Below are 14,411 nucleotides of genomic sequence, written 5' to 3'. Positions count from 1 at the left end.
ATGTGAGGTTTATTACAATATATTTTTGCCATGAATAAATAATGAACTATTTTACACGTAGTACTGTCCTAAGACAGTCCGACCCTGCCTGTATGTATAAGTAAAGGTACATTCAGGCTGAGAGCGTCGAGCGTCGCGTCGCGTCCGCCCCATTGAACTCGAACCCCGACGCTCAGCGGACGCTAGCGCAACACTGTCTGCCTGAACGGTCTAATTTAAGTTAAGTGAATTCTTTGAATAAGAAGACTAAGGAAGGAGCATATCAAAAATCTTAGGTCCACCGCGATAGGCCTCAAATATGGCCGACTTAAATTCCGGTTTATCAGTGCCGTTCTAATTTTATTTAAAAAATGTAAAACTATGATGTAGGGTAGACGTGGGGTAGACTCAATAATATGTTGTTTTATTTGACGTTGTGAATAAATGTTGGTAGTTATTAAAATTGTTACAAAAATATATAATTCTTATAAAAATAGATAAGTTATAATAATTATTTATTAACACAAACATCCGATACGCTACTGAAGCAGGTAAATCTGGTAAATCAAATTGACGTATCTAAATTCTTTGACATCTAATATTTGACAAGTAGTAAATAAAAGCAAAAATGCAAGAAAAAATATATAATTAGTTAATTTAAGTAAATTTCATAAATGATCGGTTTACTACACGTATGTATATTATATAGTCACTTACTAGCGAAAAGTTGTTCCATTATTTCACTCGATTTATGCCGAGATCTACCGCATGCTACACAACCAACTATTTTAGAGTCTTTCGATAAATCGCGATAGTGTCACTGTTAATTTAAGTTCTGCCACAATTTCCATCTAGATTTACTACCTTTATACAACTATCAGTAGTAGAATAAATAATAAATAACATAAAATAAGCTCCGTACAGACTGACAAATCCATAAAATTTCAAATCAAATTCAAATGTGTCAAATGAATCGTCAAACAGAACTGTCAAGGATCCCCACCCTAGAGTGCTTTTTCCGCCCACCATGCATGAATACATGGATAGCATTATGCTCCTTTCTTAGTCTTCTTATTCAAAGAGTGAATTGACTCAGCCTGAATGTACCTTAACAGTAACAGTTTCAACTGTAAAAAAAATACAGTTTTGCCTAGTATAGTCTGTGAAACGAATAACTTTGAATTTGATTGTTCCCGCGGGCTTTTCTAGTGTTAATTTTATTAGGTTAGCAACTTGCGGCCATGCATTTTTCTTTGTTGTCTGATATTTAGAAATGTCATTTTACTTTTGACAATTATGACATTTCATGTTGATTTTTGCAAGAAGAGGAAGAACTGTCACTTGTTTTATTATTTTCCTTTTCTATTTCACGAAAGTAAAAGAGTTACCTACCTGATTCGTTCAGGCACTCAATTTAAAGAATATCAGTAACTTTTTGACAGAGGGATTTTATATTTGCCATGTTGGTAAAAAATAACGGTCAAAATACAAAGATATTCATTTTATAGACTATACCACTATTTTTAATAAGAGAAGGGATCACTAAAAACACTATGATTAAACACATATTTATTATAAATGACAAACCCATTATAAAACTGTACTACATTATAAAACAAACACACAATGCATTTAAAGAATAATAATACAGAGAACAACATTTATATAATCGATACCAAATAAACTTTTAGTTACGTCATCCAGGGCGCGAATATTAACCATCGACATAAGGTCTGTTCCCAGAAGAATCCCAGACTAGTCAGCACGTTTCTCATTGGTTAAAATGTCTAGAAACCTGATTGTTAGTCTGGTTTCTACACATTTCAACCAATGAGAAATGCGCTGACTAGTCAGGGATTCTTCTGGGAACAGAGCCATATTCGGCACCGGACTGACTAATTGGAATTTAAATTTCCCGCTGGCGATTCAGGTGGTAGCTCTGCTGTAAAAAATGCCAATTTGCCACATTTATTTATTTCCTGACATTTTGATTTGTTTTGACACTTTAGTTTTGTATTACGAGTTTTCGGTTTAAATGAATTGTAATACTTTAAGCCAAACATTTTTTACTAGCAGACATTGCAGTCGAAAATTGTTCCTTTTAGAACCGCTTGTAGTGCGAAGTGTACAAGATGCCGAAGCAGTTTAATAATCGCAACCTTCTTAGAATATTTTGAACGGGAAAGCGGTAATAATTGCCCTTTTTGTCTCTTAAGTGCTGTTATAGAGTAAATAATAACTGTTTATATATTTATAATTAATTTATTTTTGTTTCCTAAAATATTTTGATCAAAAGAAAATATGTAAAAGTGGACAACGCTGTGCCGGTCAAGCTTAATCACGTGACTAAAAGTTTATTTGGTATGATCTATTATAATATTTATTGTAATTGGAATATTGTTCCATTTACCAACACAGACACGTTATTTAACTGGAGCGACAGTATTTTGAGTCGCTCCGGGGATTTTACCCAACACTTGAGAAAGATCGACGCCCGTGAGAGCATTCACCGCGGGCGGAATCTGTCCAATCAAACGGGCGATTTCTCCTGTCGTCGTTTCTTTTCCACCAATGAGCACGATTTCTTCTGTTTTGGCTAGAGGAGCGGATATTTCGGCGGCAATCTGAAATAAGCAATAAGGCATTAATTAAAACTGCATATCGTCAGTGAAACGTGATAACCTACTAACTCCATTTTTTACGTTAATAAGTTTTTCATACCATTAGAAAGAGAAAAAAATACTCTATAGGTAGGGAAAGCAAACATATTTTTTCCCATTAAAGAAATTTTTTTATTTAAACTCAATAATATCTGCTAACTCCTAGTGATCTGAAATAGCCACCGAAATGCTGCTATCTCCGTAATTTTCGTTACGATCACCCTAAAGCAAACACACAGATTCTTAGTCGTATGTTTTTTTAGTACAGTACGTCGTTCCAGGGTCGCACTAGGCCAAAGGGGCCCGGGTGGCAATGTAAGGAGGGGCTAGTGTGTTTTTTGGCGTATTTTTTCGCCTTACGTTTTGGTCAATTTTTCCCTATTATATGCAGGGTGAGTCTTAAATAAGTGCAAATATTTTTAGGGTAGTATATTTCGACCCAAGAAACACGATTATGAGGTTTCTTGCGCGAACATTTTTTTTTGAAAATTTGGAATTTTGAAAAAAAAAAAAAATGGATTTTTTTTTATTTTTTAGTTTAAAAACATACTTTGTTTGTAATAGGGTAACATAGGTAGTAGATTAAATTTACAAGAAAGAAAATCCAATGCTTCTCAAAATTATAGTAAAAAATTGGAAATTTTAAAAGTGAAATAACTCGGTAAAGAGAAAATATTATGTTTCTTTTATCGAGATTTACCAGCCCTGCACATATTTGCACTTATTTAAGACTCACCCTGTATAGAAATCAGGGAACTACCCTAATGCAAGGTAAACCAATGCAATGCAAATTCCATAATGCAATGCAAAAGCAAATATTGTTAAGAATAATAATTATTCTTAATTCTCATTAATTATTAATGAACTATAAAGGGCCCCCCCTAATAGTTATCTATAAAATATGGCCAGTCCGACCCTGCGACGATCCGTTCTGTAAATACGGGGTATCCGTAAAGGGTAAGGAGAAAAACGAAATTCTCTATATACGAGCAATTCATCGGCGTGCTATAAATAGTTTAAATAACATTACTTACTTGTACAAGAATTTCCATAATATCTAATCAGTTTTATTTTTTCAACGTATTTTCACGTAAATGATACATAATTTTTATAAAAATTAAAAAAATAAGGAGAAAAGTAATAAAAATTTAATAAAATCACGCACTGTCTTCCAAGCTCGATCTACTACCGTTGTATAAAAATTAGGATAAGCATGGAAGGATTCTACCCATAGATTTAGGAAGAACAGATATCACATTATGCGTTTTAACCCGATCAAACATTCGGAGGTTGACTACGTACTGTAAAAATCAACTGAGATAGAGAAGGCGACATTGCCACATATCAAATTTGCGCCTATCTACTTAGTTTGATTTGCAGAAAAGGTGACTTTAAAACCTTCACCGGATATCAATAAATCTCAATTTCTTAATTAAATTAATAGTTTATTTAAGAATTTTTTTTTTATTAAAGAAGCATGCGTAATAATATGTTATTAACCAGAGGATATATGCGTTACTATTAAAAGACATGTTTACTGTTTAATGTGCTGAAACGTCTAGAACTACTGGCAACGTCGCTGCTAGTCTTGCAGAATGAAATGAGCCGTCCGTCCCTCCACCCCTCGCGACGGCCTATGGTCCGTTATAGCGTACTACGTTTAGATTACGGTGTGTTTGAAGTCGGAATCAAGTCCGAAGTGAACTTTCAGTGTTTTTCAGTAGTTTTTGTTTTTGTTTAATGTACTTTTGAATCTGCGAATTTTCAATATGGTACGACAGTGCCAAATGTGTGGACAAATAAGCTCAAATTACCCGAATTTGTCTTTTCACAGGTAGGTATTGTTTCACAGGTAGGTATTGTTTCCGCCCACAAAGGGAGCCTTTCACAATTAAAATAATTTCTAATTATATTTGTTGAATTTTGATCTATTAAAACAAGAACGTAGTAGCCGGTAATTGAATTATAATTCGTCTCAATTACTACCTAACTGTTGTAGATCATAAAAATTTTGAATATAAACGTTATATTTGAAACTTTATTATAAGCCAGAAAGTGACATTTTTTCTTAAAATTGCGTCTTATTTTGGTCATTATATACGATATTCTAAAGGAATTTTGCTTAATAAATAAACAAAGGTGTTTACCCGACCTTTTTTACATTTTATTAGCTTTATTATATCTGCCCCTTCGGCCTTGTTTAGACAATTTTTTACCACCGTACAAATACATCTTCCCAGAGTTATTTGTACGGTGTGTTTAACTTTTTTTAGAATGGGACGAGCTGTAAATAATTCTTAGGCTACTAGTTTTATACATATCTATATCAAAAAAAGCTTTTTACCTATTACGTTTTTGGTTTGTGATTTTTATTTCAATTTTTTACATAAGATGGGGGCCATTGTAACGCACATTTTCAAAATTTTTTTGTCAACATACAGGGTGATTCAAACCGCAATACATATGCTTAATACAGTTCATGAAGATTAGGACATTTAACTAAAATTTGATTATCTGATGAAGCTACCTTTAAAAGTAATGGATTTGTAAATAAACGTAATAGGTATTTATTATTATGCGACAGAAATCCCATACTGTAGCACACAGATTTTATAATTTTAATGATAAATGTCTTCTATTGCGAGACTAAAAGGCAATTGCCTCGTATCAGAGCCATCATAATACAAGAAGAAGACCGAAAGTCAAATATTGTCTTATATTTTCAAAAAAAAACACAATTTTCTCATTAAATATTGATTTTAGGTATAGGAAGTTATTAATAATACAAGATTAAACAACTATTATACAGTACTTCACAGGAAGCTATCGATTGCGAACTAACTAAATCGTTACTAATTAGGTACTAATTTTGAAAAGTTCTTTTTAAGATAAAAAAAGGTAAAACTAAAACCTAAACGATCATTTGAGATTAAACGGGAAGTTCTAAATAATGTTGCCTATTCTAAACAAGAAAAATTTATTTATAAGTTAAGTTTTATAACATTCCTAATTAAATTTGGGCGAAAAGAATATTTCTGTTTGCTGTAGGTAATTTTCTCAGGGAAAATACGTAAATAAAAATGACTTTTTAAGTTAAAAAAAGCCAAAAGGATAAGTTATTCCAAAAAAGGACGGTCCTTTTCAAAAAAGGACAAGTAGCAACCCTAGGTATTTCTGGAATGGAAATTTAATGGCAAATCTACAACTTTGGTTTGAAAATGGAGTAAAAATTTTACTAATTACTTTTACATTACTAATTTAATTCGTTCCAAAAAACGATACGCCACTGGCCATTAGAACAATCCCAAATGCGCCTAGTTGCCGGGGTCGGAAATTTTAGACTTCTCTGTCTCTTCTGTCCTTGTTTGACACATTGGAATGTTTGATACACTACCAACGAGTATTTATGAATGAGATGTTCGGTCTATCTTTATAATGTCTTTGATTCTACCATATCTTCTAAGAATTATAAGTTTAATTTTTAAATTATTTTCATATTCATTAAGTCCAAAATTCTGCTACTTCAGTTCTTTAAAAATGCAAAAAATTTTTAAATTTTCATTAAAAATTTATTCGTTTTTGGACTTGTATGTTTTGTTTCTAGACCGACGATATTATAAATATATGGTTATGAATATCATATTTTTTAAATTTAATTGATTATTTATAAATCTGTTTGGGTAATATTCATTTCCACTTTCAAAATTTCGAACAATAAAGGTTGCTATCTCCAGAAGTATATTTTTATTTCTTATTTCTGCAAGACGATTATCTGCTATCTCTCTATTGTGTCTGAAAAAAATGACGTGACACGAAATATTGAGTTTTATTGTTCCCCAGCAAATAAAATTCTTATCACTTTATCATATTAACCCATCAAAATACTTCCAACATGTGTACATATTTTTTTGTACCGTTTATTTGCTCTATGGCCTCGTTCGCCTCGGTTAATTATACATAAACGGAAAGATATGGAAACAAAATATTTTATAGGCATCTGTGAGAAGGCAATGTGCGTACTTTAAAATGATTTTGAAATGTCTATGGTGTGTCAGAACTAAGATCCATACCAAAGTTATAGTTTTTCTTATGGGATACCTGGTATTTTATTTCATTTTTGAATCCTTGGACATAAAATAAAGCATTTATTATAAGGGTTAAATATGTTTACACATTTTGGTTTTTAAGATATTTAAAGATATTTAAAAATGCATGCTATAATAAAAAAGATGTTTACTAAAAAAATTGATTGCTTCCTTAAATATATACAGGAGTATCAAACATTGCTGGTTATATTATAAATATTTAATTTACATAAAAACTTTGTTAAAAAATGTCTATACCTATGTGGCGGATTCATGTCTCCACGAAATCCTATATGGGTAATTCGCCACCGCAAGAAAATCTTCAAAATAAAATAGTTATTTTTGTAAACACTTCTGCGTTAATCCCAAACGGAAACTACTTGTTAGAAGTTAGGTTTACAGATATACAAATTTGCCTGAAAGAAAAATGTTTTTTTTTCTTTATTCTTTGTATTTTTTTTTCTTCCGACGACAGAAAGAGATAAACTTTCCGAAACGTTAAGCATTTTTTGTTCCTTAGGCAAATTTGTATATCTGTAAACCAACTTCTACCAAGTAGTTTCCGTTTGGGATTAACGCAGAAGAGTTTACAAAAAATAACTATTTTATTTTGTAGATTGTTTTGCAGTGGCAAATACCCATATAGGATTTTTTGGAGAAAAACTTCTTCTAAAATATGCCTTGATTTTTTACTCCTAGTGCGCATAAAGAAGTTTCACTTCAAAAACATAAGTTTAAGTCATATTAGACTAGGGAATGCAATCCCGCACCAAAATCTCAATCCCGCATACCCGCGGGATTAAAGCAATCAATCCCGCGGATCCGCAAAATTGCGGCACTGTAAACAATAGTCATACATTTGGTCCTAAATGGTCCAAAGGCATTGTACATTTTGCATAGGCCCACAATATATTGATATAGCGTGTATCTTAAACTAGCTGTACAGAAATTTGGACCGATTTATACAGGGTGTTCAAAAATATATTTAATATTAAATAAGCTTAAATTTTGTTATAATTTATCTACTTATTTTATAAATAAAAATATTTTGATGTTGAAGTTTTTTTTAACTTATGTTAGTTATCTGCTTTTAGATACACTCTATATCAATAATTTTTTGGCATATGCAGAATGTACAAAGCTTTTTGTACCACTTAGGACCATACATATGACTAAAAATGCATATTTTTCGAAAAAAAGTCAATTTTCCTTAAAACAAAAAAAATTAAAATACCGATCAAATTGTTTTTTTCTAATTTCAATACAGATTAGTCGTACTTGGTAAAAATTTCGATTTTTTAAAACTCGTAAATTAGCGGTAAAAAAGATTCTTAACCAAATTTTCACTCTCTTATAAAACACCCTGTATACGCGAATTCGCTAAATATATTTTCGAAAACCACATAGCATCTTAATCACAATAGACACATCTAAAACCTGGGCCAAACCGCATCCCAAAATCTTTTTTAGTTCAAGAGATATTCAACTTTAAATTTACCCTAAAATTTTGCTTGTCCCGATAATTATGTCCGGCAGTTTATTTGACGAAATTGTCCACAAGTACTAGTTAAATGGGTCCCCCGGGTTCCGAGCGTCGACTCTTCGGCCCAGAATGAAGGGGTTTGACCTTTATCGAGATCGATTCGGTTACCTAGTAGTAATGTGTCAATCCCGCGGATCCCGCACGATAAATCCCGCAACTTCGATCCCGTGGAATCTCAGAGGGATCCCGCATTTGCGGGTCCAGCATTTGCGGGATTGCATTCCCTATATTAGACATATAAGACAGGGACTTACGGAGATAAATTACAAACTACGCACACATCACTTGATCATCACAACATTCTTCTTGTAGGAATAAAGCCAGAGGGAGTCAATTTATATTCAATTTTTTCTAGATACTAACCTTCGGTAGTGCTTCAAGAACAATGCTCATAATAGCTGCGTCGCCATATTGCTTATAAACTGCAGCTTTCATTTTCATTCGTTCAGCATCTGCTTTACCTATGTTAGATATGGCTGATGCTTCGGCAGCTCCAATCAGTTTAATCTTCTCGCTCTCAGCTTGAGCTTTCTGGACAGTTTGCGTTCTACAATAAATAAATAAATATATTACATTATATGTACTAAATAATAATATGTATAATGTTGCGATGAGAACTTATCATTATCGCTAAATCGGCAACGCATTTTAATAATAAAAAAATTGAATTTCAGATTAAAAACCAAAAAGTTAAAATTAAAAATTGTCTGACGGCCCAATGACAATGACAGTTACTAAAAACAATATGCAGTAATTTACGAAATGCCGTAATGACTTCACCAATCTCTTTCACCTTGTTAAGTGAAAGAGAGAGAGTTCGACAATATATGACGTGACGTTGAATCATGGCTGAACATTCTATATTTCGACGAAAAACATGCAATGAAAAGAAATGTGTTTATACGGATTTGGAATATGTCATTTGATTTAGGAATCTAATTTATAAAGGGTGTAGTTCGGAAACCATAAGTCGGGGAACAAAAAAGTATAGAATCAATTTTATAGAGAATTTCAGTGTTTTTCAGTAGATATCATAGTTTCCAAGATAGAAGCGAAAAAGTAAAAAACAATGACATTGAACTACTCCCCCCTCCTCGAGCTTATCGTCTATCTTCGGGGACTTTTGACACATATCGGCCCAAGTCTAGAGGAACCATTTAAAACAATTTTCAAAATTGGGGGAATTTCTTCAACCGATGGGCCTTTTTTGAACTAATTTGACTGGGGTACTAGTAAACTTATAACAAGATGAATACCTTTTTCCCTCTGCCAACATCTGCACTTTGAAGCTCTCAGCTTCAGCCGGAAGTCTGACAGTAGCATTTAGTTCTCGTTCTTTCCTAAGCACTTCCTGAGTTTCAATTTCGATTTGCTTCTTTCTTTCGACAACTTCAATCTGAATTTCTTCGTTACGTATTTTTTGTCTAATCTTGGCCGCTTGTAGTTCGTAAGCCAACTGCGCTTGCGCTTTCTGCAAATATGAAAATATGTATTATTCATTCAGATCGAATATGCCGACTTTCTTTAACCTAAACGAAAGTTCAGCTTTCAATATGCCGAAGTTATGATTTATCCAATTCGAGATCAAGCTCTTGTCAATTTTACATATGTTTTATTTTTTATCTCGAAAACTATTAAAGATATAGGTTAGTACAATAGAAACATTATGAAATATGAAAGTAGTTTACAGAAATGGTAAAATATACCGGGTGTTCTATTTAAATTAACAAAGTTGCTACGATTTTTAGTATGAAGCGGAAACACTGTAACTCTGAAAATAATTTAGATGGGGCAGATGCCTGAATGCAAAAATGTGTGTGCATCACCCTGTACGATACTATTTCTTCTAGCTCTGATAGTCGGCAAACCCGCGGCTGCGGGAGTGTTAAAAAAGTATTTTGGTGTTTTATGGCTATTAAATACGGTATACTTACGGCAGTATTAATTTCTTGGTCAAAATTTGCCTTCTGCAGCTTAAACATTCGAGAATTATCTTCAATTTTTGTGTCGGTAGAATATTTAATATCCATCGCAGATTTTTGACATTCCGCTTCCTAAAAATAAAATTTATATTAGAGACGTATCCAAAGCAGTGGCGGCGTGTAGTTCAATACCGATTGCATGACTGCTTACTGCAATTCGTTTACGACAAACATTTTAAACAGCCTTTATACTATGCGGAGAACTCTTCGAAGCAGGTCAAGGTCGCGTTTCGTCGCCCAACTTTGTCGCATTTCGGTTTAGTTCCAGTTCCACTTTCGATTTTTAAAAGCGCCTGAAAACTACTCATAAGGAGGGCGCGGGGGATTTTTTGGCGTTTCCTGTTGTCTCATTCAATTTTGTGTCGTTTTGAGCTACTTCCAAAACGTGGCGGTATCTGTACCCGAGGCAAAGGACTTTTTTTCATAAATCTCAGTGAAATATGTAAACCTAGACGTTCCTAAAATAGCTGTTGTTACGATTATATTTCGTTAATTACAATCTGCAGGAATATAATTACAATATGTTTATTATTTAATTTTATTATAGTGGCATTAGTATATAAAATTGTATATGTTATATTTGTTTACGCGGCCTTAATTGATTAATATAACAGTAGTATTGCTTGATGAGCTTGAATACTGGCAACATCACCAACATATCGATCTGATTGGGAAAATTATTGATTGATCCGATGTCAATAAAAGATACTTTTACATATAATAGGATTTGATGTAAATCCATTCAAAAATAAGAAATAATTAGCCAATTTTTTAAATAGTTTAACACCGTGGATTATAATCTATAAAAGGCGGACCGCCGGAACAGTTAGTCACTGCGTATTACCCTGCAGTTTTACGATTTTAAGTTTTGGAAATATATTTTTTACTATATTGTAATTAATAATGTGAGAATGAATAAAACACTCAGAAAAATCTCTCCACGCCCTTCTCCGCAATTTCACAAGTAGTTTCGAGGAGTTTAAAAAAAAGAAATAAAAATATGACGAAACAAGTAGTGATTCCCACGAGAGTCTCGTTTTCGAGAGTCTCGTATGGTCTCGTCTCGTTTTCGAGACGAGACTCGAGACGATAGTCGGACAATACGAGACGAAAATTTTATTGGTCTCGTCTCGAGTCTCGTGCGAGACTTCTCGTGCCTCGTACGAGAGTCTCGCAGGTGAACACTTGAAAAACCTTTGCTTAAAAACCAACTTTTACTTAAGTTCCGAAGTGCGTGTGAAGCAATTGGTAATTCTCGGCAACTGACACCTGTGTTGGATGTACCTACAGGCTGGAATTCCAGTGATGATATGTTGCAAGTAGCTCTTAAAGGAAGACATGGACTCGGTGTATTATGTCAAAATGTTGTTGATTTAAAACCATATGCTCTTAGAAATGAAGAATGGATACTGCTAGAAGAAGTGCACAAATTATTAATCAACTTTCAAATACTTTCCAAAAAACTTGGAGGAGAGAAGTACGTCACCTTACCTATGGTGGTTGTATGTATCAATATATACTAATAGATAATCTTGAGAGCAAAATATTTGAATGGGACAGGAAAACAAATCGAACCCCTGTCGAAGAGCAGCTTATTGTTGGTTTTCAGGCTGCGAGAGACAAAATACTAAAGCATTATCGTAAAACAAACTGGATTTATGCTGCAGTTTTAATTCTCGACCCACGTCATAAGTTAGAAACGTTTGATATGACAAAATGGGGCCAAGAATTAAAAGATAAGTCGATTCAGAAATTTCAAGATATTTGTAAAGTCTATTTTCATCAATTAGATTTTGTACAAATAATAAATACATATCCCGTACTGGACTGGAACAAGGATTATACATGACGAAATTTCGATACTTTCACGAGACTCTCGTACGAGACGCGAGACGAGACGAGACTGGAGGCTCCGAGGCGAGACTCGATACGAGACTTCATATTTTATCGGCGAGACAAGACTTTATGAAAGTTTCGTCTCGTTGGTCTCGTGGGAATCACTAGAAACAAGCGGAGACAAGCCGAGACGATACAACTAGGTTAGACGAGGAAACACCGGACCTTGATATACTTTAACCTACTTCGCGCATAGTGTAGAGGGTGTAATAGATTTGTAACTAATTATAGAACTAACGCAATGAGGTAAATTAATACTAACCCTTATACCAGCGTCCCTATTAGCCTCGGCAACGCCCGTGTCAGCATCTCTTCTCACCATGGCAGTTTGCGCCTTCCCCAGGGATGCGAGGTATTGTACGTCGTCATAAACGTCCTTGATAGTGAAAGATAAAATCTCGATGCCCATGCGACCTACATCGGGCGCGGCTACCTCCCGAACTAAGGCTGCAAACTGGTCTCGATCCCGGTACACTTCTTCCACTGTAAGAGTTCCTGAAAGAAAAGTTACTTAGGATCAAGTGGTGTAAAAATGAGACATTTTTCAAAACTTTTAGTTTTTTTCTTAGTTACAACCATTTAAATACAAAAGTGTTTCATTTAAAACCAATTTTTTTTAACCAGCTCTAGTGATCAAAGAATGAAATCGAAATTATATTACCATAGTTATAACATAGAATTATATTAACATACTTTTTATTTTTAGAAAAAATTCAACTATATTTTCATGTTTTTTTCCTGATTTTCTCTAAAATTGTATGGGAATTTGGAAAAGTATAAAAGGGATTAACCATTTTAGAACAAGCAAAAATTTTTATGAGGAACGCATTTTTTCTGCAACCCCAGAGTTCCCAACTGGCAAGGGAATACAACAGGGAGACGCGATATCCCCAAAGCTGTTTATAGTAACATTAGAAGAAATCTTCCGTCAACTAGACTGGACCAACACAGGATTAAAAATAGAGGGAGAATATCTTAACCATCTAAGATTCGCTGATGACATAGTCCTATTTGCTAATACACAGCTCAGGATCTCTATTACAAGAAATCAACAGAAGAATAAAGTTAGCATGGAGTACTTATGGAAGAAACCCAATCATATTCAAATCTAGAATGCCACTTTATCTAGAGGAAAAAAAACGTTCGACCAATGTGTACTACCAGACTTGACCTATGCGTGCCTAGACACTTAAAACGGAGATCATAAGGAAACTGCAGGTCGCACAACGCTCAACAGAACGAAATATGCTGGGAATAACCAATTGAGACCGTAAAAGAATAGAGTGGGATACGACAAAAGACCCATGTAATGTCATCTACAGAGTCAAATCCCTCAAATGGCAATGGCAGGACACCTGGCAGGAAGAACGGACAATAGATAACAAATGGACCACAAAAATTACAGCATGGTACCCACGAGGAATTAAGAGACTTAGAAGACCGAACCTGAGATGGGACCATGATATTAGGAAATTAGCAGGGATAACTTGGGCCAGCATAGCTAACCATAGACAACAATGGGCCCAACTACAAAGACAGTATGTGAGGGAGGCGACACCATAATTGGAAATGGTTGAATAAGCTGAAAATGATGATGATGATGACTAGTCTTAAGGTGTATTACTTATATTTAATGCACTCACCTAATATAGCCCTCAAGTGACCTTCCAAGGTTTGCAAAACGGTCATTTTAATTTCCTTCACAGTTTTTCCCAGAAATTGTTCGCTGGCAGTGTGCAATAATTCGTCGGCCTTCATAATTTTGCACTGGGCAACACCGGTAACGCTCAGCGGTACCCCTTGAGACGTTTCGACACTATCGCATTGAGGATTTAGTGTCATCACTTCTAGAGATAATCGCTGAACATCGGTGACCAGCCACCAGGCCCACGACCAGCCGCCCACTGTGGTAACTCGTTTGGTGGAACCGCAACATCCACCTGGAAAAAGAAAAAATATATTGAGATGACTCGCCTATTTAAAAAAATAAATATAGTTCTTTATATCCAAAACATTCAGTTCCTTTATAGTCGAGGTGGGCAAAGATTGAACGAATTATTCATATAATTTCCTCTTTAATTGAAAATAGCAATAATTTATATAAGGTCTACATAAAAAAATTTCGATCAACTATCAGTGTCAAATACCCCACTGTGTGTCGTTGCAGCCACCTTAAGTCGGCAAAATGACTTAAGTCAAAATAATTACCGTCAAGACAGCCAAAATTCAGTTTAAGTACCTATTTTTTAATGTTAATATAAATCTT

The 14,411-nt window shown here is 34.1% G+C and overlaps 1 protein-coding gene across 1 annotated transcript in view; it reads right to left on the bottom strand.

The window, feature by feature from the left end:
- Positions 1-1,533: 1,533 nt before the first annotated feature.
- The window catches only part of LOC115879988 (flotillin-2), a 398,348-nt gene continuing 385,470 nt past the window's right edge, over positions 1,534-14,411 (bottom strand). Inside the window, exons 2-7 of the mRNA XM_030897065.1 lie at positions 13,789-14,085; positions 12,408-12,640; positions 10,202-10,321; positions 9,524-9,738; positions 8,631-8,814; positions 1,534-2,603 (exon numbers count right to left, since the gene is read on the bottom strand). Coding sequence (XP_030752925.1) covers positions 2,403-2,603; positions 8,631-8,814; positions 9,524-9,738; positions 10,202-10,321; positions 12,408-12,640; positions 13,789-14,085 — 1,250 coding nt within the window. The 3' untranslated portion in view covers positions 1,534-2,402. The remainder of the gene's footprint in view (positions 2,604-8,630; positions 8,815-9,523; positions 9,739-10,201; positions 10,322-12,407; positions 12,641-13,788; positions 14,086-14,411) is intronic.

Source organism: Sitophilus oryzae, unplaced genomic scaffold, assembly GCF_002938485.1.
Source record: "Sitophilus oryzae breed Bouriz unplaced genomic scaffold, Soryzae_2.0 scaffold_1604_pilon_pilon, whole genome shotgun sequence".
Classification (NCBI taxonomy): Eukaryota; Metazoa; Arthropoda; class Insecta; order Coleoptera; family Curculionidae; genus Sitophilus; species Sitophilus oryzae.
This window is presented reverse-complemented; position numbering and strand designations above follow the sequence as displayed.